The 27,724-nt window shown below is 46.2% G+C and overlaps 1 protein-coding gene across 1 annotated transcript in view; it reads right to left on the bottom strand.

Annotated features, from left to right (window-relative positions):
* Nucleotides 1-2,501: 2,501 nt before the first annotated feature.
* Nucleotides 2,502-27,724, bottom strand: part of EMD (emerin) — a 145,840-nt gene continuing 120,617 nt past the window's right edge. The window contains exons 7-8 of the mRNA XM_063936401.1: nt 23,470-23,486; nt 2,502-9,606 (exon numbers count right to left, since the gene is read on the bottom strand). Of these exons, the coding sequence (XP_063792471.1) occupies nt 9,351-9,606; nt 23,470-23,486 (273 nt within the window). The 3' untranslated portion in view covers nt 2,502-9,350. The remainder of the gene's footprint in view (nt 9,607-23,469; nt 23,487-27,724) is intronic.

The following is a 27,724-nucleotide window of genomic DNA, read 5'->3' on the forward strand; positions in this document are numbered from 1 at the left end:
TGTGTCGGTACCCGTGTCGACTGACTGAGGTAAGGGACGTTTTACAGCCCCTGACGGTGTCTGAGATGCCTGAACCGGTACTAACTGGTTTGCCGGGCGTCTCATTTCGTCAACTGACTTTTGTAATGTGCTGACATTATCACGTAATTCCATAACCAAAGCCATCCATTCCGGTGTCGACTCCCTAGGGGGTGACATTACCATCATCGGCAATTGCTCTGCCTCCACACCAACTTCGTCCTCATACATGTCGACACACACGTACCGACACACACAGCAGCCACACAGTGAATGCTCTATTGAAGACAGGACCCTCCTAGCCCTTTGGGGAGACAGAGGGAGAGTTTGCCAGCACACACCAAAAGCGCTATACAGTATATAACAACCCTAGAAGGTGTTGTTTTTATATATGCGCTCTCAATATATATTTATATCGCCAATTTATGCCCCCCCCTCTCTTTGTTACCCTGTTTCTGTAGTGCAGTGCAGGGGAGAGTCGTGGGAGCCTTCCTCACCAGCGGAGCCGTGCAGGAAAATGGCGCCGAGTGCTGAGGAGAATAAGCTCCGCCCCTTTTCCGGCGGGCTTTTCTCCCGGTTTTTCTAATAAACTGGCCTGGGTTAAATACATACATATAGCCTTAATGGCTATATGTGATGTATTTATTTGCCTCTAAGGTACTCTATATTGCTGCCCAGGGCGCCCCCAGCAGCGCCCTGCACCCTCCGTGACCGAGATCCGTGAGCTGTGTAGCAACAATGGCGCACAGCTGCAGTGCTGTGCGCTACCTCTATGAAGACTGAAGTCTTCTGCCGCCTGTTTCCGGACCTCCGTTCTGCCGTTCTTCAGCGTCTGTAAGGGGGATCGGCGGCGCGGCTCCGGGACGAACCCCAGGCTGACCTGTGTTCCGACTCCCTCTGGAGCTCAGTGTCCAGTAGCCTAAGACTTCAATCCTCCTGCAGGCAGGTGAGTTGCAAGTCTCTCCCCTAAGTCCCTCGTTGCAGTGCTCCTGTCGCCAGCAGGAGACACTGATTAGAAACCTAAAAAAAAACTTTTCTAACTAGCTCTTTAAGAGAGCCACCTAGATTGCACCCTCTCGGACGGGCACAAAAACCTAACTGAGGCTTGGAGGAGGGTCATAGGGGGAGGAGCCAGTACGCACCATGTGACCTAAAAGCTTTTTTAGATGTGCCCTGTCTCCTGCGGAGCCCGCTATTCCCCATGGTCCTGACGGAGTCCCCAGCATCCACTAGGACGTTAGAGAAATTATATTTGTAGCGTTTGGAGGTCACGAAATGATTAGAGAAATGTAAAGTTGAATCTCCACAATAGGCACCAAATCCGCACGGATGAGGCAGCATTACAATATAAATGTTACAGCTGCAGAAAGTAGCTGACTTACCTATTACAGGTTGAGTATCCCATATCCAAATATTCCGAAATACAGACTTTTTTGAGTGAGATAGTGAAACCTTTGTTTTTTGATGACTCAATGTACACAAACTTTGTTTAATACACAAAGTTATTAAAAATATTGTATTAAATGACCTTCAGGTTGTGTGTATAAGGTGTATATGAAACATAAATGAATTGTGTGAATGTACATACACTTTGTTTAATGTTGAAAGTTATAAAAAATATTGGCTAAAATGACCTTCAGGCAGTGTGTATAAGGGGGGTAATTCTGAGTTGATCGCAGCAGGAACTTTGTTAGCAGTTGGGCAAAACCATGTGCACTGCAGGGGAGGCAGATATAACATGTGCAGAGAGAGTTAGATTTGGGTGGGGTGTGTTCAATCTGCAATCTAAATTGCAGTGTAAAAATAAAGCAGCCAATATTTACCCTGCACAGAAACAAAATAACCCACCCAAATCTAACTCTCTCTGCACGTTATATCTGCCCAACTGCTAACAAAGTTCCTGCTGCGATCAACTCAGAATTACCCCCAAGGTGTATATGTAACATAAATGCATTCTGTGCATAGACTTAGGTCCCATCGCCATAATATCTCATTATGGTATGCAATTATTCCACAATACGGAAAAATCCCATATCCAAAATACCTCTGGTCCCAAGCATTTTGGATGAGGGTTACTCAACCTGTAGTATCATGTAAACAAACATAAGTACAAAGAGAACGGTCATTTCCTGGTCAGAAATCCATGAGAAATGCAGGTGTGGCTTAATAGATCTACAATGCCTAGGTAGACAACATATGGTCGACAGGTGCAATAGGTCAACAGGGTGAAACGGTTGACATGACAATCAATGGTCGACACAAAAATTGACAATTTTTTGTTTTTTTTTAGGCCACATCTTGTATATTCCATGTTATATGACCACCATCAGTACAAATGTGTACCCTTGTCAACACTTCAGGCAAGGTGTGTCCACCTGGATAGTAAATTAAGCAATTGTTGGTAAAACGTGTGGAATCTCCCCCTCAAAGAAACAATTTGCCGACCATTGTCATGTCGATCTTTTTCTTTAAGAACGGTCAACCTTTCATCTGTCGACTTTCGTACCTGTTGACCTATTGACTGTCTACCTAGACACTGTACATCAATTATCCAGATACCATCAAATGCACTTGGTTCTTCTCATGTGTAGATTAAAGCGCACCATGACATCTCTAATAAAAGTTGATCCAATTAAGAATATAATCACACATACACACACAATTTGACACTGTTTGTTGTCTCACTTATTTTTGTCATCAGTAATAGTTTACAGTTCTTTCTGCGAGTCCGATGGCTGACTAGGGGCTTTTAGACGCTAGAGGGGTCATAGTGCCGCATGCCTAATCCCTGCAGCACCATGTGTGAGGTCATCATCACATTCATAGTTTCCGGTCAGGTCTGGCCATTTGACCCATGCAGCGGACTATGGGGGTAATTCAGATCTGATCGCTGCTGTGCGTTTTCGCACTGCAGGCGATCAGGTCTTAACTGCGCATGCTCTGCAATGTGCACTCGTGTCCCGCAACAACAACGGGCATCGCCGGTCTGCGATGGTGTAAAAAATCCGATCGCACGGGCATTCGCAAGAGGATTGACAGGAGGAGGCCGTTTGTGGGTGGCAACTGACCATTTATTGGGAGTGTCAGGAAAAACGCAGGCGTTACCAAGCGTTTTCAGGGAGGGTGTCTGACGTCAGCTCCGGCCCAGTTCAGTCGGTTCTCATCGCACTGGAGGAGTAAGTCCTGGGCTGCACACAAACTGCACAAAGTGGATTTTCACAGCTCGGCGTACACGAGATCGCACACTTGCACTGCGAATTTACACTTCCTCTGGAGGCGGCGACTATCTAAACGCAGGATAGCAAAATTAGCAGCCCAGCGATCAGATCTGAATCACCTCCTATATACAGCGGACTATATATGGATAAGCTCTTACGGGTTCCCTGACAGATAGTTTACTGCGCATAGGAAAAATTGTTGTCTAAAATTTGTACAGTTGTGATGTGTTATTAGTAGCTAAAAGTCACCTAATATAGGGCCTAATTCAGACCCTGTCGCAAGTGTGCAAAAATCGCACCTCTGCGCATTCGCGTATGTGCAAGGTCCTAAACTCAATGCTTTTTGTGGGCGTCAACGCTACGCTTAAGGGGCGCGGTCCAGACAACGGAGGCGTGTCCGGACCATTGCTGGGGCGGCTACGTGACGTCACATGCAGCCGCTGTAACCTTTAACCTTCTCAGACTTGCCCTGTGCTGGCGTCCCCCCGCATGTCTAAGAAGTTGGTGGTAAATGTGTGTTTTCGCACATCTACGATCAGGTCTGAATTGCCCCCATAGTGCGTATGATGCATATTTGCTGACATTGTAAAACAGATTCTGGGGCACCTGGCTGCAGAGCCTGTGAACCTAATCAGCATGGATGGGATGTACTATACTGTTTTTTTTGTGGCCCTTGGAGCAGGACAACTCCCATAATGTAATGCTCACTCATTTGGAGTCTAATGGCATTATGAATATTCCTCTACAATACAAGCCACCTGTAGATTAGACTAAGAATGACATCTTGCATGCAGGAAGACACATTTGGCATTTAGAAGCTATGCACGGAAATGAGTGCTATTCCTGATGTGCAGCTAATTCATGCTACAGCCCATTTTTTTGTCATTCCGTTAGTAAGAGCAAGCGTTTCCGGATGCTGATCACTCATTTCCCATCTAAGCCATGTGTAGGCGAGGGCTGCTGACCTGTGCCGTGAGGAGCAAACACAAGTAAGTGGCCCCGCGTACTGCAGCTGGGGGTCACAGCAATAAGATAGCTGTGCGCAAACCATGGGGCCAGTGAAACAGGTTTTTATTTCAAAGACCTGCGCTCAACTACCATGCACTTAGTCGCTAGGGATAAGTAATTAATGCAGAGCAAGCTGTAGTAGCCAACAGAGAGCATTCTAGTGATCTGATACAAAAAGTATTCTGACAGCTTCAGTACAATACAGATAGCGTTCCAGTGACCTGTATACATTACAGAGAGAGAATTTTACTGATCTATATAAAATATAAAGAATGTAAGTGACCATTGTACAGTAGAAAGCACATTAGGGACCGATGCACTGTAGAAAGAGCTAGCTAGTGACAAATTAACTGTATGAAGACCATTTTATTAACCTTTGGAAAAAACAAACAAACAAACAAACAACAGCCCATACTAGTAGCTGCTATGCAAGGCTGCCCTGTTGTGGTGGCCACTACACAATAAAGGACCCCTAACATCTGTTGGCTTTACAATGTAAATCCTAAAGCATTGGCAGCTCTGCAGTGTAGCCTTTTCCAAAATCTGGCGTCATTAACACTGCAGACCTCTACAATTCACTCTTGATGTTAAAGTGTAATGTTTTCTTATCAAGATGCCACACACATCGTTATTGCAATGGAACACTGAGCAACAGAACAAAACTTTCTGTCTAAATATCTGTGAGTGCCGCAGCATCTTCCCTTTCTCTACTCATAAGCACTGAAGGCACCCAGGTGTTAAACTTGTCTACAGTAGGAGTGACGATCCATTTGCAATCCTATACACACACACACACACACACAGTATATGCTGTGTATATGCCCTGGAATGCAACCCAGATATCTGAGTGGTTTACTATGCAAGCCCCCAAACATCTAAAAGGTTTATACTGCCAATCTCAAGCACAGATGTAGTTTGGTTGCCGTCATACCCCACAGATGGTTCCCATCATTCTGATTGGTGGAGAGTGCTGCCAGGAGTGTCAGGACAAGCCACCATACAGAATGCTGACAGCCACGCTCCCTGCTGGGCTGGCCAGTCTGTCCCTGAATTATATGGCAGAGGGGTGGAGGAATGCCTCCACTGCCACTGACCATTTTGTAATGTAGTGCAGCACAAAGATACAACACATGGAACATTAGAGCAACTGACCCCGTACATGCTGTACTGTCTTCAGGTTTGGCTATAAGGACGCTATCTAACAGCATCTCATGTTAATGTATAGTATGTTTATATGCTATAGATCAAGGTTAGGTAACCGTTGTGGCACTACAAGTTACAACATGCCTTCCCCAGCTAGCAGGGACTCGTGTTCTCGCCATCTGCCCATATTAGTTACAGATTTGTGGAGGATTGGTGCAACAGATTTAGAAAGTGTCCAAAGCTCTTTTCAAACTGGCAAACAAAACGATTTATCAAAATGTGTTATCATACTTATACAGGTTGAGTATCCCTTATCCAAAATGCTTGGGACCAGAGGAATTTTGGATATGGGATTTTTCCGTATTTTGGAATAATTGCATACCATAATGAGATATCATGGTGATGGGACCTAAGTCTAAGCACAGAATGCATTTATGTTACATATACACCTTATACACACAGCCTGAAGGTAATTTTAGCCAATATTTTTTATAACTTTGTGCATTGAACAAAGTGTGTGTACATTCACACAATTCATTTATGTTTCATATACACCTTATACACACAGCCGGAAGGTCATTTAATACAATATTTTTAATAACTTTGTGTATTAAACAAAGTTTGTGTACATTGAGACATCAAAAAACAAAGGTTTCACTATTTCACTCTCACACAAAAAATTCCGTATTTTGGAATATTCCGTATTTCGGAATATTTGGATATGGGATACTCAACCTGTATATGAAAACGGTTAAATATAAACCCATAAAGCTAATCTATAACACTGCGTATGAATAGAAACACAAAGCATATGCATGAGAGATCCCGTATACAGGCGCACACGCCACCCAATCATAGCACTTTATCAGCCTGGACAGAAGGTCGGGCAGTGTTTGCCGGGCATTGTCATATTCCCTCTCCTTGGGCACAGCCTTTACTTGGCATGCAAGAATAAGAAAATGTCAGGAATATATATATATATATATATATATATATATATATAAAAAAGTAAAAGATAGTGTAATATATCCAGTCACAAAAATGTAAAGTCCCCTCCACCATCACTGTTTTCGTCACTTATTTTGTGCTGAAAAACTAAACTTAAGCGAACCGCTCAGGCCAATCTAGCACCAGCGATAGCGACGCGCAGGGTCACACATCGCTATCGCTGTGGGGGGTACACACGGAGAGATCATGCTTAAAATCTAAGCAATCTAGTCAGATTGCTTAGATTATCGCTCTGTGAGTACCCCGCTAAAATGATGCAAAAGCAAAACATTGGGAATGATTCAGTGGTGCGTGTAGTAGCATTTGCAACTGTGCTTTCGGATGCAGCGGACTCAGCCAGCAGCCGCTGTCTTCTGTTAGATCCGTCGCTTATGTACAAATAACGCAACGTGGAGAACAACGGTCGCATGATGGAACTTCTGAATCTATGGTGTCCAGAATGTCCGTCTCAACTAAGACACTGGACCAGGGTAACTGAAAACGAATTCACAATGGCTTGACTAGGACATACCCAGGAAAGTGGCGACATGCCCGCTTTTGTAGCCAATGCCAACCCATCCCACGTTACCGTCACCAAATGGTCACTGCAGTTATCATGTCGTTATGTGACTGTGAATATCCATCCTTAGCTGAAACAATCAAAGAAAAAACTTCCCTGATCTAGCGCCTTTCATATCACAATGAGAGCAGTGTTGTGAATGTCCTGGCCTAAGTATATACAGCAGAGTAAATGGGACGCATCATCGTGGCGTTATGAAAGCACCCATTTACCAATATCACATATATAGTGGGCTGGATGCAATGACACCCGAGTTCAGCAGCCGTGTGGGATGCCAGCAAACTCGGACATTTTTTAAAGCGACAAAAAGTTTGGCCGCTGAACTCAGGCGTCATTACATCTGGCCCATGGAGTTTTTATACAGGCGTTTTATTTATTGGGCTTAATTTCACTTGAACTGTTCAGTTTTTGCCATCTAACATCATTATTTTAGTGAGCCAACCTCTTACCAGTAAAGTACCTCAAACCTTTGGACACAACACATCTCATCTAGGACACAGAGTTCTGCTTCAATTTCTTGCACTTATTACCCAGTTAAAACTATTTGGCCCAAATTAAATAATTAAAGCTAAAAGCATCATTTCCACAAGTTACTTTCAATTATTTTACTCAGCCAAGTTTTCGCAAACTGAAAATAAGGCATGGGAAAATAAAAAGATTAAATAAATCATAGATTAAATTATTATTCATGTTGTAAAAGTATCTTACCTCAGCGGATGTCTGCCAGGAAGTAACATGGCTGCTATCAAATTTTACCTCAGCAGATGTCTGCCAGGAAGTAATATGGGCGCTTCCAAATTTTACATCAGCTGAATTCTGCCAGGAAGTAATATGGCTGCTATCAAATTTTACCTCTGCAGATGTCTGCCAGGAAGTAATATGGCCGCTTCCAAATTTTACCTCAGTGGATGTCTACCAGGAAGTAATATGGCTGCTATCAAATTTTACCTCAGCGGATGTCTACCAGGAAGTAATATGGCTGCTATCAATTTTTGATAGCTATAAAACCGTGTTTGCATCTCAAAAATACAAAAAAAACAGAAGTACAAATGTACACACACCAATACGAGTTAAATCACTACATAGTAAGAAGGCAAAAGTGGTTATTACTGGAGTACAAAAAATATATCAATATACTGTATATTAGTATGGTTATGGAGAAAACTAGCTGATTTACTTGCAGCTCTGTCAGCTGTGACAAAACTAGGATCTAAAAAGTTATTTTGTAATGACAATGATATTTATATCTTTAGAATACAAAAAAGCTTTTATTTTTTAGTATATATAACAGATAATAAAAGTTCAAGTGGTTATGTACATTTTGTCTTTAAAAGAAGATACATTTTGATGCTCAGAATAGAAGGAAAAACACAATTTATGATTGTGAACGCCATTTGTAAATGCAATGGGCGGGATGTAATGGAGTCTAAAATCGCCGGACGGTCTCTGACGTTTTTTTCAAGGGGCAATCATTTACAAGGCATAGTTTTGCCTTGTAAATGATTGCCCCTTTAAAAAAACACCCGAGATCGTCCGGCATCCCGTACTCCATTACATCCCGCCCTATATATCATAAACCTAACATAAAGCTAAAGAACACTCTTCTGACAGACAAAGCTGATTCACCTACTATTACTAAATGATGTTAACGCCGGAGGCGTCTGGTGTAAATAAGACACCTACTGTCTTCTGTGATCTGCAGCTGTTTTCGATGAAGCAGCCATCGAATCACTTGTGCGCACATCGGCCATCTGCGTAAGCCTGAGGCAACTCCGATTAGCCATTGTAGCTCCGTAGCAGAGTCCTGGAAATCTGCGTCAAGCTTGGCCACGGCACGTATAGAAAAGGGGGGCGCTCCTATTTTCAGTAAAGCTGCCCAGCACTACCACCTCCCCACCCCCAAAACGGCCACAGCCTGTCAATCAAGCTGCGGCCTAGGGAGCATTGCGTGCAACGACACAGGACCTTCGCAGGCCTCTCAGCCATCAGAGTTGTACTCAAACCATTGGGTTTGTGTATAGCTCTGAAATCAGGCCCAGACACTGATAGGACCTTTGAATTTGTCAGTATCAACAGATAACAGAATCACATTATTCAGATTGTAGTTATAATATATATTACACATGTCAGGAAAAAAGGTTCACTCTAAGCGTATGACAAGGCACCATAACAGTGGTATGATTTTAAGTTGAAGTATGTCAGCATTTTAATTATAAACAAATCTAGATGCTTCACAATAGAAAAAGAGGACACAGATGCCATGCTGGTGAATGCTAAGTGGATAAGTTAGAGGGTCGCAGAATGCAGCCACTGCATGACGAAACACTGAGATCACGCAGTTGTCTCAACTGTGACAGTAGTGGAGCATCCTGCATCCTCAGTCCTGCCCCACTCAGTTACAGGTCTAGACCAATGGCACGGAAAGGGTTGTCATCTGCCTGACACAGGTACAGATACACCAGAAACCCAGCGAACAGGACAAACAGGAAGAGTTGCAGCCACAGTGGTAAGAATCGCTTCACGGGCTTCTCTTCCTCCTCCTCCTTCTTTTTTGGACGGATAGGTTTCCGTGGCTCCACCCCTTGTGAATAGCTGGACTGATGACGTACCTGGGATATGTTTTGGTACATGCTTCCCGGGCTGCTGTAGCTTCTGTAAAGGTGTCGATAAAACGGAAACGTGAAATCAGAAAACGTGAGTTTCAGGGAATAACACACACAGTACATTCCCTCCCTAGGAAGAACCCAGTGTATGGGGCCCTTAAGTTTGTGAGTTAACCTCAGATCTCAGATTTCAACTATAAGTGACTTTTGTGTTTAATGACTTCACCATTTATGTACAAATCAAGATTATCATAGTTTGTAAAGATTGCCTGTTATGACCAGGCCATAACAATAATAATATTAATGATTATCTGGTTTTCTTTATTAGAATCCCCCATTTAGCCCTGCAGCCATTGGCTGGTCTCCCAGGCCACACATAACGTAGACTACGCTCCTGGCTCTTAGAATAAAAAATATATCCACTATGCACACTTACGTAGCTAGAACCTAAGCATATTCTATTTTAGGAATAATCGCCTTCTCTAGCTGCCATGGTTTGATAGATACGCTCTGTAGCAGAGTGTACACAACAGTTGCCTTAGGATCTCCTGTATGTATTCTATGCACTTATATAGTGCACATCTTCACCATGCTTTTTGTCTGACTTCAGGGGGTTTGTAAATCTTTATTATGAGAAGCTATCGCCACTGGGGTAAGACAAATAGTGTGGCAGTAGAACCCGTGGGAACTGCAGTAGTTCTTTATGAGGGAAAAACAATGGAATACTGAATCATAATACTTACGGTTTATTAATGTAAAATACGGTGCACATATCATTATCATGGTAACCCTATTGCTAGAATTACCACCGATTTCACCACCAATTGTCCTATTTGGAAGATTTGATAAATCCCTTACCATATGGGCTCTCCATACACCCTGATCCACACAGCTGCATCTACTATATAGCACCCACACATGTATAATATAATTTTCCCTTACCATGACAAAGCTGAATTAACTTTAAATTGTATATTATATACCCTTATTGTTATCCTGCCCTGTACAATCAGGCTCAGAGTTCCTCTGTGTTCTGTGATAGGGCATGGGTATCTCTACATTCACTGTAACTGCGTCCCACCTATAGGTGCAGCGTGCTTCTATAGCACACCTCCACTGTTCCCCCACATGCACTGTCTTGTATGGCCTTCAGAGGTGTTATCTCTAACTAATATGAAGATGAACCTTAGGAAATGTATAGTAATCTTACTATAATAAAAAAATAAGAATTTACTTACCGATAATTCTATTTCTCGTAATCCGTAGTGGATGCTGGGGACTCCGTAAGGACCATGGGGGATTAGCGGCTCCGCAGGAGACTGGGCACAAAAGTAAAAGCTTTAAGACTACCTGGTGTGCACTGGCTCCTCCCCCTATGACCCTCCTCCAAGCCTCAGTCAGGATACTGTGCCCGGACGAGCGTACACAATAAAGAAGGATTTTGAATCCCGGGTAAGACTCATACCAGCCACACCAATCACACTGTACAACCTGTGATCTAAACCCAGTTAACAGCATGATAACAGAGGAGCCTCTAGAAAAGATGGCTCACTACAGCAATAACCCGATTTTTTGGTAATAACTATGTACAAGTATTGCAGACAATCCGCACTTGGGATGGGCGCCCAGCATCCACTACAGACTACGAGAAATAGAATTATCGGTAAGTAAATTCTTATTTTCTCTAACGTCCTAAGTGGATGCTGGGGACTCCGTAAGGACCATGGGGATTATACCAAAGCTCCCAAACGGGCGGGAGAGTGCGGATGACTCTGCAGCACCAAATGAGAGAACTCCAGGTCCTCCTCAGCCAGGGTATCAAATTTGTAGAATTTTACAAACGTATTTGCTCCTGACCAAGTAGCTGCTCGGCAAAGTTGTAAAGCCGAGACCCCTCGGGCAGCCGCCCAAGATGAGCCCACCTTCCTTGTGGAATGGGCTTTTACAGATTTTGGCTGTGGCAGGCCTGCCACAGAATGTGCAAGCTGAATTGTACTACAAATCCAACAAGCAATAGTCTGCTTAGAAGCAGGAGCACCCAGCTTGTTGGGTGCATACAGAATAAACAACGAGTCAGATTTTCTGACTCCAGCCGTCCTGGAAACCTATATTTCCAGGGCCCTGACAACGTCTAGCAAATTGGAGTCCTCCAAGTCCCTAGTAGCCGCAGGCACCACAATAGGTTGATTCAGGTGAAACGCTGAAAACCACCTTAGGGAGAAACTGAGGACGAGTCCTCAATTCCGCCCTGTCCGAATGGAAAATCAGATGAGGGCTTTTACAGGATAAAGCCGCCAATTCTGACACACACCTGGGCCAGGCCAGGGCCAACAGCATGACCACTTTCCATGTGAGATATTTTAACTCCACATATTTAAGTGGTTCAAACCAATGTGACTTTTGGAACCCAAAAACTACATTGAGATCCCAAGGTGCCACTGGAGGCACAAAAGGAGGCTGTATATACAGTACCCCTTTTCTTTTTGGAAGAAAATTGACAGGGCCGAAATTTGAACCTTAATGGACCCCAATTTCAGGGCCATAGACACTCCTGTTTGCAGGAAATGTAGGAATCGACCTAGTTGAAAATTCCTCCGTCGGGGCCTTACTGGCCTCGCACCACGCAACATATTTTCACCAAATGCGGTGATAATGTTTTGCGGTTATATCCTTCCTGGCTTTGATCAGGATAGGAATGACTTCATCCGGAATGCCTTTCTCCTTCAGGATCCGGCGTTCAACCGCCATGCCGTCAAACGCAGCCGCGGTAAGTCTTGGAACAGACGGGGTCCTTGCTGGAGCAGGTCCCTTCTTAGAGGTAGAGGCCACGGATCCTCCGTGAGCATCTCTTGAAGTTCCGGTTACCAAGTCCTTCTTGGCCAATCCGGAGCCACGAATATAGTGCTTACTCCTCTCCATCTTATGATTCTCAGTACCTTGGGTATGAGAGGCAGAGGAGGGAACACATACACTGACTGGTACACCCACTGTGTTACCAGAGCGTCTACAGCTATTGCCTGAGGGTCCCTTGACCTGGCGCAATGCTTGTCGAGTTTTATAAACATGTGGAAGACTTCTGGGTGAAGTCCCCACTCTCCCGGGTGGAGGTCGTGTCTGCTGAGGAAGTCTGCTTCCCAGTTGTCCACTCCCGGAATGAATACTGCTGACAGTGCTATCACATGATTTTCCGCCCAGCGAAGAATCCTTGCAGCTTCTGCCATTGCCCTCCTGCTTCTTGTGTCACCCTGTCTGTTTACGTGGGTGACTGCCGTGATGTTGTCCGAATGGATCAACTCCGGGTGACCTTGAAGCAGAGGTCTTGCTGAGCTTAGAGCATTGTAAATGGCCCTTAGCTTCAGGATATTTATGTGAAGTGATGTCTCCAGGCTTGACCATAAGCTCTGGAAATCCCTTCCCTGTGTGACTGCTCCCCAGCCTCGCAGGCTGGCATCCGTGGTCACCAGGACCCAGTCCTGAATGTCGAATCTGCGGCCCTCTAGAAGATGAGCACTCTGCAACCACCACAGGAGAGATACCCTTGTGCTTGGTGACAGGGTTATCCGCTGATGCATCTGAAGATGCGACCCGGACCATTTGTCCAGCAGGTCCCACTGGAAAGTTCTTGCGTGGAATCTGCCGAATGGGATTGCTTCGTAGGAAGCCACCATTTTTCCCAGAACCCTTTCATTGATGTACTGAGATTTGGCTCGGTTATAGGAGGTTCCCGACTAGCTCGGATAACTCCCTGACTTTCTCCTCCGGGAGAAACACCTTTTTCTGGACTGTGTCCAGGATCATCCCTAGGAACAGAAGACGAGTCGTCGGAACCAGCTGCGATTTTGGAATATTGAGAATCCAATCGTGCTGCCGCAACACTACCTGAGATAGTGCTACACCAACCTCCAACTGTTCCCTGGATCTTACCCTTATCAGGGAATCGTCCAAGTAAGGGATAACTAAAATTCCCTTCCTTCGAAGGAGTATCATCATTTCGGCCATTACCTTGGTAAAGACCCGGGGTGCTGTGGACCATCCATACGGCAGCGTCTGAAACTGATAGTGACAGTTCTGTACCACAAACCTGAGGTACCCTTGGTGAGAAGGGTAAATTGGGATATGAAGGTAAGCATCCTTGATGTCCCGAGACATCATGTAGTCCCCTTCTTCCAGGTTCGCAATCACTGCTCTGAGTGACTCAATCTTGAATTTGAACCTCCGTATGTAAGTGTTCAAGATTTTAGATTTAGAATCGGTCTCACCGAGCCGTCCGGCTTCGGTACCACAACAGTGTGGAATAATACCCCGTTCCCTGTTGCAGGAGGGGTACCTTGATTATCACCTGCTGGGAATACAGCTTGTGAATGGCTTCCAAAACTGCCTCCCTGTCAGAGGGAGACATCGGTAAAGCCGACTTTAGGAAACGGCGAGGGGGAGACGTCTCGAATTCCAATTTGTACCCCTGAGATATCACCTGAAGGATCCAGGGGTCTACTTGCGAGTGAGCCCACTGCGCGCTGAAATTCATTGAGACGGGCCCCCACCGTGCCTGATTCTGCTTGTAAAGCCCCAGCGTCATACTGAGGGCTTGGCAGAGGCGGGAGAGGGCTTCTGTTCCTGGGAACTGGCTGATTTCTGCAGCCTTTTTCCTCTCCCTCTGTCACAGGGCAGAAATGAGGAACCTTTTGTCCGCTTGCCCACGAAAGGACTGCGCCTGATAATACGGCGTCTTCTTATGTTGAGAGGCGACCTGGGGTACAAACGTGGATTTCCCAGCTGTTGCCGTGGCCACCAGGTCTGAAAGACCGACCCCAAATAACTCCTCCCCTTAATAAGGTAATACTTCCAAATGCCGTTTGGAATCCGCATCACCTGACCACTGTCGTGTCCATAACCCTCTACTGGTAGAAAAGGACAACGCACTTAGACTTCATGCCAGTCGGCAAATATTCCGCTGTGCATCACGCATATATAGAAATGCATCTTTTAAATGCTCTATAGGCAATAATATACTGTCCCTATCTAGGGTATCAATATTTTCAGTCAGGGAATCCGACCACGCCAACCCAGCACTGCACATCCAGGCTGAGGCGATTGCTGGTCGCAGTATAACACCAGTATGTGTGTAAATACATTTTAGGATACCCTCCTGCTTTCTATCAGCAGGATCCTTAAGGGCGGCCATCTCAGGAGAGGGTAGAGCCCTTGTTCTTACAAGCGTGTGAGCGCTTTATCCACCCTAGGGGGTGTTTCCCAACGCACCCTAACCTCTGGCGGGAAAGGATATAATGCCAATAACATTTTAGAAATTATCAGTTGTTATCGGGGGAAACCCACGCATCATCACACACCTCATTTAATTTCTCAGATTCAGGAAAACTACAGGTAGTTTTTCCTCACCGAACATAATACCCCTTTTTGGTGGTACTCGTATTATCAGAAATGTGTAAAACATTTTTCATTGCCTCAATCATGTAACGTGTGGCCCTACTGGAAGTCACATTTGTCTCTTCACCGTCGACACTGGAGTCAGTATCCGTGTCGGCGTCTATATCTGCCATCTGAGGTAACGGGCGCTTTAGAGCCCCTGACGGCCTATGAGACGTCTGGACAGGCACAAGCTGAGTAGCCGGCTGTCTCATGTCAACCACTGTCTTTTATACAGAGCTGACACTGTCACGTAATTCCTTCCAACAGTTCATCCACTCAGGTGTCGACCCCCTAGGGGGTGACATCACTATTACAGGCAATCTGCTCCGTCTCCACATCATTTTTCTCCTCATACATGTCGACACAAACGTACCGACACACAGCACACACACAGGGAATGCTCTGATAGAGGACAGGACCCCACTAGCCCTTTGGGGAGACAGAGGGAGAGTTTGCCAGCACACACCAGAGCGCTATATATATATATACAGGGATAACCTTATATAAGTGTTTTTCCCCTTATAGCTGCTGTATTATTTAATACTGCGCGTAATTAGTGTCCCCCTCTCTTTTTTAACCCTTTCTGTAGTGTAGTGACTGCAGGGGAGAGCCAGGGAGCTTCCCTCCAACGGAGCTGTGAGGGAAAATGGCGCCAGTGTGCTGAGGAGATAGGCTCCGCCCCCTTCTCGGCGGCCTTATCTCCCGTTTTTCTGTGTATTCTGGCAGGGGTTAAATTCATCCATATAGCCCAGGAGCTATATGTGATGCATTTTTTTTGCCATCCAAGGTGTTTTTATTGCGTCTCAGGGCGCCCCCCCCCCAGCGCCCTGCACCCTCAGTGACCGGAGTGTGAAGTGTGCTGAGAGCAATGGCGCACAGCTGCAGTGCTGTGCGCTACCTTGTTGAAGACAGGACGTCTTCTGCCGCAGATTTTCCGGACCTCTTCTGTCTTCTGGCTCTGTAAGGGGGCCGGCGGCGCGGCTCTGGGACCTATCCATGACTGGGCCTGTGATCGGTCCCTCTGGAGCTAATGTCCAGTAGCCTAAGAAGCCCAATCCACTCTGCACGCAGGTGAGTTCGCTTCTTCTCCCCTTAGTCCCTCGATGCAGTGAGCATGTTGCCAGCAGGACTCACTGAAAATAAAAAACCTAAACTTAAACTTTTCACTAAGCAGCTCAGGAGAGCCACCTAGTGTGCACCCTTCTCGTTCGGGCACAAAAATCTAACTGAGGCTTGGAGGAGGGTCATAGGGGGAGGAGCCAGTGCACACCAGGTAGTCTTAAAGCTTTTACTTTTGTGCCCAGTCTCCTGCGGAGCCGCTAATCCCCCATGGTCCTTACAGAGTCCCCAGCATCCACTAGGACGTCAGAGAAAAAGTGATGCTAATATAGCTTAAAAAAATAAAACCTGTATATACGGTGAGTTCTGATATTATTACGTATTCATTAGTAACCTTGTGTATTCTAGGTAATAAAGAGCCCCCTACTGAAAGTTACAGATATTGGAAGTGACACTGGAGATCTGGAAGCCATTAAAAACAACCAAACTTATAGCCTTGAGCTACTAGAGATGTGTCCTGATACAGCTAACCTCAATACGCTATGCAGCGCAAGAGACCTGGCAAACGTTAGCCGGCAGATGCGTGAAAGTCTCTAGCATCAGGCGTCTTTCTTTGCTGAAAACGCATCATAGTCGTCATGTGATGCGTCCAAGACCCAGCAGGAAACTCTGCTGATTAATTTGATATGTGATACAGGTATACCGTGTGTGTAACTGTCTGTGTACAAAGCACAATGGGACTGGTATTGGAAAAAAGCTGCGGCTGCTACATTGTAGCACTTCATATACAGATTCAGAGACTCAGTCGCACACAGATCTACAGGTGTCATATCAAATTAAATCAGCAGTGTCTCCTGGTGCGTTCCAGCCACATAGCGTTGCGACTATGATGCATTTTCGGAAAATAAAAAAAAAATAAGATTTTACTCACCGGTAAATCTATTTCTCGTAGTCCGTAGTGGATGCTGGGACTCCGTAAGGACCATGGGGATTAGCGGCTCCGCAGGAGACTGGGCACAACTAAAGAAAGCTTTAGGACTACCTGGTGTGTACTGGCTCCTCCCACTAAGACCCTCCTCCAGACCTCAGTTAGGATACTGTGCCCGGAAGAGCTGACACAATAAGGAAGGATTTTTGAATCCCGGGTAAGACTCATACCAGCCACACCAATCACACCGTATAACTTGTGATACTATACCCAGTTAACAGTATGAAATATAACTGAGCCTCTCAACAGATAGCTCAACAATAACCCTTTAGTTAAGCAATAACTATAAACAAGTATTGCAGACAATCCGCACTTGGGATGGGCGCCCAGCATCCACTACGGACTACGAGAAATAGATTTACCGGTGAGTAAAATCTTATTTTCTCTGACGTCCTAAGTGGATGCTGGGACTCCGTAAGGACCATGGGGATTATACCAAAGCTCCCAAACGGGCGGGAGAGTGCGGATGACTCTGCAGCACCGAATGAGCAACCTCTAGGTCCTCCTCAGCCAGGGTATCAAACTTGTAGACTCTTGCAAAAGTGTTTGAACCCGACCAAGTAACAGCTCGGCAAAGTTGTAAAGCCGAGACCCCTCGGGCAGCCGCCCAAGAAGAGCCCACTTTCCTCGTGGAATGGGCTTTTACAGATTTAGGGTGCGGCAGTCCAGCAGCAGCATGTGCAAGTTGAATCGTGCTACAGATCCAGCGAGCAATAGTCTGCTTAGAAGCAGGAGCACCCAGCTTGTTGGGTGCATACAGGATAAATAGCGAGTCAGTTTTCCTGACTCCAGCCGTCCTGGAAACATATACTTTTCAGGGCCCTGACTACGTCCAGTAACTTGGAATCCTCCAAGTCCCAAGTAGCCGCAGGCACCACAATAGGTTGGTTCACATGAAAAACTGATACCACCTTAGGAAGGAATTGGGAACGAGTCCTCAATTCAGCCTTATCCATATAAAATACAGATAAGGGCTTTTGTATGACAAAGCCACCAATTCTGATACACGCCTGGCCGACGCCACGGCCCACAGCATGACCACTTTCCACGTGAGGTATTGTAGCTCCACGGATTTAAGTGGCTCAACCTAATGCGACTTCAGGAAATCCAACACCACGTTGAGATCCCACGGTGCCACTTGAGGCACAAACGGGGGCTGACTATGCAGCACTCCCTTAACAAAAGTCCGAACTTCAGGCAGTGAAGCCAGTTCTATTTTGGAAGAAAATCGATAGAGCCGAAATCTGGACCTTCATGGAACCCAATTTTAGGCCCATAGTCACCTCTGACTGTAGGAAGTGCAGAAATCGACCTTGCTGAAATTTCTCCTTTGGGGCCTTCCTGGCCTCACAGCACGCAACATATTTCCACCATATGCGGTGATAATGGTTTGCGTTCACTTCTTTCCTAGCTTTAAATAGCGTAGGGATAACTTCCTCCGGAATGCCCTTTTCCTTCAGGATCCGGCGTTCAACCGCCCTGCCGTCAAACGCAGCCGCGGTACGTCTTGGAACAGACAGGCCCCCTGCTGCAGCAGGTCCTGTCTGAGCGGCAGAGGCCATGGGTCCTCTGAGATCATTTCTTGGAGTTCTGGTTACCAAGCTCTTCTTGGCCAACCCGGAACAATGAGTATAGTTCTTACTCCTCTCCTTCTTATTATTCTCATTACCCTGGGTAAGAGAGGCAGAGAAGGGAACACATACACCGACTGGTACACCCACGGTGTTACCAGAGCGTCCACAGCTATCGCCTGAGGGTCCCTTGACCTGGCGCAATATCTTTGTAGCTTTTTGTTGAGGCGGGACGCCATCATGTCCACCTGTGGCCTTTCCCAACGGTGTACAATCATTTGGAAAACTTCTGGATGAAGTCCCCACTCTCCCGGGTGGAGGTCGTGTCTTCTGAGAAAGTCTGCTTCTCAGTTGTCCACTCCGGGAATGAACACTGCTGACAGTGCTAACACATGATTTTCCGCCCATCGGAGAATCCTTGTGGCTTCTGCCATCGCCATCCTGCTTCTTGTGCCGCCCTGTCGGTTTACATGAGCGACCGCCGCGATGTTGTCTGACTGGATCAGCACCGGCCGGTGTTGAAGCAGGGGTCTAGCCTGACTTAGGGCATTGTAAATGGCCCTTAGTTCTAGAATATTTATGTGTAGGGAAGTCTCCTGACTTTTCCATAGCCTTGGAAGTTTCTTCCCTGTGTGACTGCCCCCCAGCCGCGAAGGCTGGCATCCGTGGTCACCAGGACCCAGTCCTGTATGCCGAATCTGCGGCCCCCTAGAAGATGAGCACTCTGCAGCCACCACAACAGCGACACCCTGGCCCTTGGAGACAGGGTTATCCGCCGATGCATCTGAAGATGCGACCCGGACCACTTGTCCCACAGATCCCACTGGAAGATCCTTGCATGGGACCTGGCGAATGGAATTTCTTCGTAAGAAGCTACCATCTTTCCCAGGGCTCGCGTGCATTGATGCACCGACACCTGTATCTGTATTAGGAGGTCTCTGTCTAGAGACGACAACTCCTTGGACTTCTCCTCCCGGAGAAAACCTTTTTATCCTGTTCTGTGTCCAGAACCATACCCAGGAACAGTAGACGCATCGTAGGAACCAGCTGCGACTTTGGAATATTCAGAAACCAGCCGTGCTGTTGTAGCACTTCCTGCTACTCCGACGAACAACTGCTCCCTGGACCTCGCCTTTATAAGGAGATCGTCCAAGTACGGGATAATTATTTCGGCCATTACCTTGGTAAATACCTCGGTGCCGGGGACAGACCAACGGCAACGTCTGGAATTGGTAATGACAATCCTGTACCACAATTTTGAGGTACTCCTGGTGAAGAGGGTAAATAGGGACATGCAGGTAAGCATCCTTGATGTCCATTGATACCCTGAAATTCTCCAGGCTTGCAATAATCGCCCTGAGCGATTCCATTTTGAACTTGAACCTTCGTATATAAGTGTTCAAGGCTTTCAATTTTAGAATGGGTCTCACCGAACCGTCTGGTTTCGGTACCACAACATTTTGGAATAGTAACCCCCGCCTTGTTGAAGGAGGGGTACCTTGATTTCACCTGCTGGAAGTACAGCTTGTGAATTGCCGCCAGTACTACCTTTCTCCGAGGCAGCAGGCAAGGCTGATGTGAGGTAACGTCGAGGGGGAGTCGCCTCGAACTCCAGCCTGTATCCCTGTGATACTATTTGCAGAACCTAGGGATCCACCTGTGGGCAAGCCCACTGGTCCCTGAAGTTCCCGAGACGCGCCCCTACCGCACCTGTCTCCACCTGTGGAGCCCCAGCGTCATGCGGTGGACTCAGAGGAAGCGGGGGAAGATTTTTGATCCTGGGAACTGGCTGCTGGTGCAGCTTTTTCCTTCTTCCCTTGTCTCTGTGCAGAAAGGAAGCGCCTTTGACCCGCTTGCTTTTCTGAAGCCGAAAAGACTGTACCTGAAAATACGGTGCTTTCTTAGGCTGTGAGGAAACCGGAGGTAAAAAAAATTTCTTCCCAGCTGTTGCTGTGGATACGAGGTCCCAGAGACCATCCCCAAACAATTCCTCACCCTTATAAGGCAGAATCTCCAAGTGCCTTTTACAGGCAGCATCACCTGTCCACTGCCGGGTTTCTAATACCCTCCTGGCAGAATGGACATTACATTAATTCTGGATGCCAGCCGGCAAATATCCCTCTATGCATCCTTTATATATAAGACGACGTCTTTAATATGCTCTATGTTAGCAAAATATTATCCCTGTCTTAGAGTATTAATATTATCTGACAGGGTATCAGACCACGCTGCAGCAGCACTATTTATGCTGAGGCAATTGCAGGTTTCAGTATATAACCTGAGTGTGTATATACAGACTTCAGGATAGCTTCCTGCTTTTTATCAGCAGGCTCCTTCAAGGTGGCCGTATCCTAAAACCGCAGTGCCACCTTTTTTGACAGACGTGTGAGCGCCTTATCCACCCTAAGGGATATCTCCCAACGTGACCTATCCTCTGGCGGGAAAGGGTACGACATCAGTAACTTTTTAGAAATTACCAGTTTCTTATCGGGGGAACCCACGCTTTTTCACACACTTCATTCACTCATCTGATGGGGGAACAAAACACTGGCTGCTTTTTCTCCCCAAAAATAAAACCCCTTTTATGTGGTACTTGGGTTCATGTCAGAAATGCGTAACACATTTTTCATTGCCGAGATCATGTAACGGATGTTCCTAGTGGATTGTGTATATGTCTCAACCTCGTCGACACTGGAGTCAGACTCCGTGTCGACATCTGTGTCTGCCATCTGAGGTAACGGGTGTTTTTCTGAGCCCCTGATGGCCTTTGAGACACCTGGGCAGGCGCGGGCTGAGAAGCCGGCTGTCCCACAGCTGTTACGTCATCCAGCCTTTTATGTAAGGAGTTGACATTGTCGGTTAATACCATCCACTTATCCATCCACTCTGGTGTCGGCCCCACAGGGGGCGACATCCCATTTATCGGCCTCTGCTCCGCCTCCACATAACCATCCTCATCCAACATGACGACACAGCCGTACCGACACACCGCACACACACAGGAAATGCTCTGACTGAGGACAGGACCCCACAAAATCCTTTGGTGAGACAGAGAGAGAGTATGCCAGCACACACCAGAGCGCTATATAATGCAGGGATTAACACTATAACTGAGTGATTTTTCCCCCAATAGCTGCTTGTATACATATATTGCGCCTAAATTTAGTGCCCCCCCCTCTCTTTTTAACCCTTTGAGCCTGAAAACTACAGGGGAGAGCCTGGGGAGCTTTCTTCCAGCTGCACTGTGAAGAGAAAATGGCCCCAGTGTGCTGAGGGAGATAGCTCCGCCCCTTTTTCGCTGACTTTTCTCCCGCTTTTTTATGGAATCTGGCAGGGGTATTTATCACATATATAGCCTCTGGGGCTATATATTGTGATATATTTGCCAGCCAAGGTGTTTTTATTGCTGCTCAGGGCGCCCCCCCCCCAGCGCCCTGCACCCTCAGTGACCGGAGTGTGAAGTGTGTATGAGGAGCAATGGCGCACAGCTGCAGTGCTGTGCGCTACCTTGGTGAAGACTGATGTCTTCTGCCGACGATTTTCCGGACTCTTCTTGCTTCTGGCTCTGTAAGGGGGCCGGCGGCGCGGCTCCGGGACCGAACATCAATGGCCGGTTCCATGCGGTCGATCCCTCTGGAGCTAATGGTGTCCAGTAGCCTAAGAAGCCCAAGCTACCACCAGTTAGGTAGGTTCGCTTCTTCTCTCCTTAGTCCCTCATTGCAGTGAGTCTGTTGCCAGCAGATCTCACTTTAACATAAAAAACCTAAATATACTTTCTTTCTAGGAGCTCAGGAGAGCCCCTAGTGTGCATCCAGCTCGGCCGGGCACAGAAATCTAACTGAGGTCTGGAGGAGGGTCTTAGTGGGAGGAGCCAGTGCACACCAGGTAGTCCTAAAGCTTTCTTTAGTTGTGCCCAGTCTCCTGCGGAGCCGCTAATCCCCATGGTCCTTACGGAGTCCCAGCATCCACTTAGGACGTCAGAGAAAAGGTGATAGCAGAGCCTCGCAGAAGCTGGCGCTGAGAGGTGCTGTTTGGTGCAACTGCAGCAATGAAGTACAAGGACACATCTGTATACAGGGCCTGAAGGTTGGTTAGCAAACCAAAAAAGTTACCAACTGGGCAAAACCATGTTGCACTGCAGGTGGGGCAGATGTAACATGTGCAGAGAGAGTTAAGGGCCCCATACACTAATGCGACACGTCGGACCCTCATCTTGCAGGCGATTACCCCGGCAGCCTCCCGGACAGCAGGATCACATATGATACATCGTATGCGGTCCTTTTGCTTACAAAGTAACTTGTGCGATCCCAGCCAAGCCTGCGGGGTCCGACATATCACGAGTGCAGCACAGACAATCTGGGGGATCCGATCCAATGCTCACAGGACCGTGCATCGGATCGGATGTAAAACACATCTGAAATGCCCGATTTCATCCGATATATCGGCCCAAAATAGGATGAAATCGGGGAATTATCGTTCTAGTGTATGGGGCCTTTTAGATTTGGGTGTGGTGTGTTCAAATTGAAATCTAAATTGCAGTGTAAAAGTAAAGCAGCCAGTATTTACCCTGCACAGAAACAATATAACCCACCCAAATCTAACTCTCTCTGCACATGGTACATCTGCCTCCCCTGCAGTGCACATGGTTTTGCCCAATTGACAACTTTTTTTGGTTTGCTAACCAACCTGAATAACCCCCCACGGTCCCATAACTCCTCCAGGACTTTTAATATCACATCATTAAATAAGGGAAAACATTATTTATGTGTAAACCTGTAGGTGGGATTTCTTCACTAGTAGCTTGTACTGTATGCTAACATTTTGCTAGTTCTGCACGATACAAAATAGAAGACAAATAACAGCTTACTTGTTTTGCAGATCAGGCTGTAAAAAAAACAAAACAAATAACACATTTAGTTGAGCTTTGCAATTATCACAATATTGAAATCATGATGATGATTCACTATTTCTGGCATATCTCTCCATGTAGCAGCCAATCATTCTATTACAGGTTGAGTATCCCTTATCCAAAATGCTTGGGACCAGAGGTATTTTGGATATCGGATTTTTCCGTATTTTGGAATAATTGCATACCATAATGAGATATCATGTCGATGGGACCTAAATCTAAGCACAGAATGCATTTATGTTACATATACACCTTATACACACAGCCTGAAGGTCATTTTAGCCAATATTTTTTATAACTTTGTGCATTAAACAAAGTGTGTCTACATTCACACAATTCATTTATGTTTCATATACACCTTATATACACAGTCTGAAGGTCATTTAATACAATATTTTTAATAACTGTGTGTATTAAACAAAGTTTGTGTACATTGAGCCATCAGAAAACAAAAGTTTCACTATCTCACTCTCGCTTAAAAAAGTCCGTATTTCGGAATATTCCGTATTTCGGATATTTGGATATGGGATACTCAACCTGTAGTACATTTTTTAAAGAACGCTTTCAAAGCCACTGCGTCTTCTGCAGTTTCAGCCTCTGGATGTAAAGAGTCTGTTTTCTTTTTAATTTAATATTATCATAAGTCAATGGAGCTGTGAAAGGCGCTGCTTAGTAAACTTGCTCCCAAGACGGGGGTGGGAAGTGTAGAGGCTGCATACAATGTATTTAGCTTTTAAAATACCCATCAATAAAAGTGAAATGGTAGTTATTGTAAGAGCCATTTGTGCATTTCAGACCCAAAATCACAACACTGCTGTAAAAATAGGACTTTACCCAGACATCTTGGGAAGCTGGTGACTACACTAACGGACATCAGGGTGTATTTGGCGAATATTTTTGTGCAAAAGTTATCCCGATAAACTATAGCGACAGCTCCTCAGTGTCCGCAGAGTTTACAATATTATGGTATACTGACCAAAAATAGGCTTGGATGTCTCTTGCAGACTCGCAGCACAGCAATCCGCATATAGGGGATCATTCAGAGTTGATCGCTTGTTAGCAACTTTTGCAGCGCTGCGATCAGATAGTCGCCGCCTATGGGCGAGTGTATTTTAGCTTTGCAAGTGTGCGAACGCTTTTGCAGCCGACGGCACAAATACGTTTTTTGCCGTTTCTGAGTAGCTCTGGACTTACTAAGCCACTGCGATCACTTCAGTCTTTTTGGTTCCAGAATTGACGTCAGACACCCGCCCTGCAAACGCTTGGACACGCCTGCGTTTTACCAAACACTCCCTGAAAAAGGTCAGTTGACACCCATAAATGCCCTCTTTCTGTCAATCACCTTGCGATCGGCTGTGCAAATGGATTATTCGTAAAATCAATCGCCCAGCACCTATCCTCTTTGTACCCGTACGACGCTCCTGCGCAATGTGGCGCATACGCATGCGCAGTTTTGGCAAGAATTAACCTGATCGCAGTGCTGCAAAACGTTGCTAGCAAGCGATTAACTCGGAATGACCCCCATAATTCTAGGGGGCTGCAATGTGCCCATAGGCAACAACGTCCATATAGTGTAACTTCTGGTGCATCTTCCTGAGCGGGTGATATAGAAGATCTACTGTGTCTGGGTTGTCATTAGGTCAACCCCATATGGTCGACATAGACAAAAAGTTGACAGGTAAAAAGGTAGATAGTGGGCAAGGCCGACAGGTACAAAAGAGCGACATAGAGATGGAGCCATGCTCATCTATCCCTTTAATAGGATTAACTGAGCCAGTGCTGTCGGACTTAATTCCCTGCTGTACTGTTCTCTCTGTCCTGTATTGCAGCTGAGAACAATAGATGAAAGGCTTATGCTAATAAGCCTTGGTGCACCTAGGTGCAGCAGAGAAGGCTAGATGAGCAAGGCTCCATCTGTAGCACAAGAATGGTCGATACAAGTTTTGTTGTTTTTTTTTTGGGGGGGGGGGGGGGGGGGGTGTCATTTTGTATGTTTCTTTTAAAGTGACCACAATCAATAGAAACGTGTACCCACTCGCAGCTCACTTCACTCGACGCGCACAGGTTACTATTCATAAATCGTAGTCCATGTGGATGGTAAATCAAGCAAAAGTTGGGAAATCTTGTAAAAAATAAAAAAAACACCTAAAAAACAAGTGTCGACCATTATCATTTCCACCTTAGCGCATGTTGTCATTTCATAAGTTGACCTTTTATACCTGTTGACCTAATGCATGTCAACACTGTTGACTTATCATCCAGGTAATGTTCCCGACAGGTAATGCCATCTATAGATAACGTTGCCTATAGAAGCCTATGGACTTCTTTCCTAAAGAAGCCCTCAGAAAGGGATACGGCTGCACATGCGCATTTGGACTCTCGGGTTATCAACTGCGCCAGTTATGTGGGTAAATGGAAAATGTACATGGTTAATATAGGGATTTTTGTTTACTTACCATAAAATCTCTTTCTCCGATTCCATCTGGGGACGCTGCGCACTTACTGCTGGGTTAGAGTGTGTGGGTAAGGAGTTTGGCACAGAACCTATAGAAAACTAACTCCTCCCCCTCTAACCCCTCCCATCTCCAGCCTGACTAACAAGTACCTCAGTTAACGTTCAGATTCGGTATGAGACAAATAACTGCGTAAAGGCCTAACCACGTCCAATAAGACCAAATGGTTATTCTCTCCGGAGGAAGATGGAGTAAACGCCGGAAGTACAATGTCCTGATTTAGGTGGAAAGCAGACACCACCTTTGGAAGAAAGGAAGGTTTCGTACGCAAAACCACTCGATCATCATTAAAAACCAAGAAAGGCGGCCTGCAAGAAAGGGCCGCCAACTCCGAAACACGTCTGACCGAAGCAATAGCCAAAAGGAAAACAACCTTGGAGTGTGAGGAACCTTAAGTCCACAGATTCCAATGGTTCAAACGGAGACTTCTGAAGAGCCGTAAGAACCAAATTTAAGTCCCATGGCGGAACCAGGGAAACAAATGGCGGTTGAATTCTAAGTACTCCCTGAAGGAATGTCTGGACCTCTGGAACGAGAGCCAATCGTTTCTGAAAAAGCACAGACAAAGAGGAAACCTGCCCTTTAAGGGAGGAAAGCCGTAGGCCTTTGGCAAGACCATCCTGAAGGAAAGACAACAGCCGAGGAAGACGAAATAGGCCTGGTGTCAATCCACGTTTCTCGCACCAAGCAATGTAAATACGCCACACCCTGTGATAAATTCCAGAAGTCACTGGTTTCCTAGCTTGGAGCATTGTGTTCACGATTGAACGAGACAAACCTTTTGCTCTTAAAATGCTGGATTCAAGAACCATGCCGTCAAAGCCATACGATTTAAATCTCGGTGGCGACACGGTCCTTGAAGAAGAAGATCTAGTCGCAGAGGTAGATGGAAAGGTTCCCCGACAACCATGTCGCACAGAAGTGTGTACCACTGGCGACGCAGCCTATCCTGAACCACAAGAATGACTGGAAAGCCTTCTCTGCGGATTCTTTGAAGTAGACGTGGAATTAGAGGAATCGGTGGAAACACATATCCTAGGTGAAACTACCATGGAGCTGTCAAGGCATCAATGAGTGTTGCCTGAGGATTCTGCGTACGCGACCCGTATTGAGGGATCTTTTTGTTGAGACGAGACGCATTCAGATCTATGTCGGGCATGCCCCACAGAGACACTAGAGCAAGAAACACCTCCTGGTGAAGCTCCCACTCTCCCGGGTGAACTGTGTGACGGCTTAAGAAATCTGCTTCCCAATTTTCGACTCCCGGAATGTGAATTGTGGAGATGGCCAGGACCCAATGCTCCGCCCACGAGAGAATATGAGAGACTTCTTTCATGGCGTGCCAGCTTCGAGTTCCGCCTTGTCTGTTTATGTAAGTCACTGCTGTGACGTTGTCGGACTGAATATGCACTGGATGACCCTGGACCATGTCCTGTATTTGAATGAGAGCATACAGGATCACGCTCAATTCCAAAGTGTTGATCTGTAACTTCGACTCCTGACTGCTCCAGAGTCCCTGAAAGTGATTGGTTTGAAACACCGCTCCCCAACCTGCGAGACTGGCGTCCGTGGTGAGAACATCCAAGACCAAATTGTGAACGGAGCTCCCCTGGTCAGATTGTGGCTGTGAAGCCACCAGTGGAAAGATTGACGAGTCTGTATCGACAACCGGAACAATTGTGAGTCCAGGTGAGGTCCCA

This window comes from Pseudophryne corroboree, chromosome 8 (assembly GCF_028390025.1).
Source record: "Pseudophryne corroboree isolate aPseCor3 chromosome 8, aPseCor3.hap2, whole genome shotgun sequence".
In the NCBI taxonomy this organism is placed as follows: Eukaryota; Metazoa; Chordata; class Amphibia; order Anura; family Myobatrachidae; genus Pseudophryne; species Pseudophryne corroboree.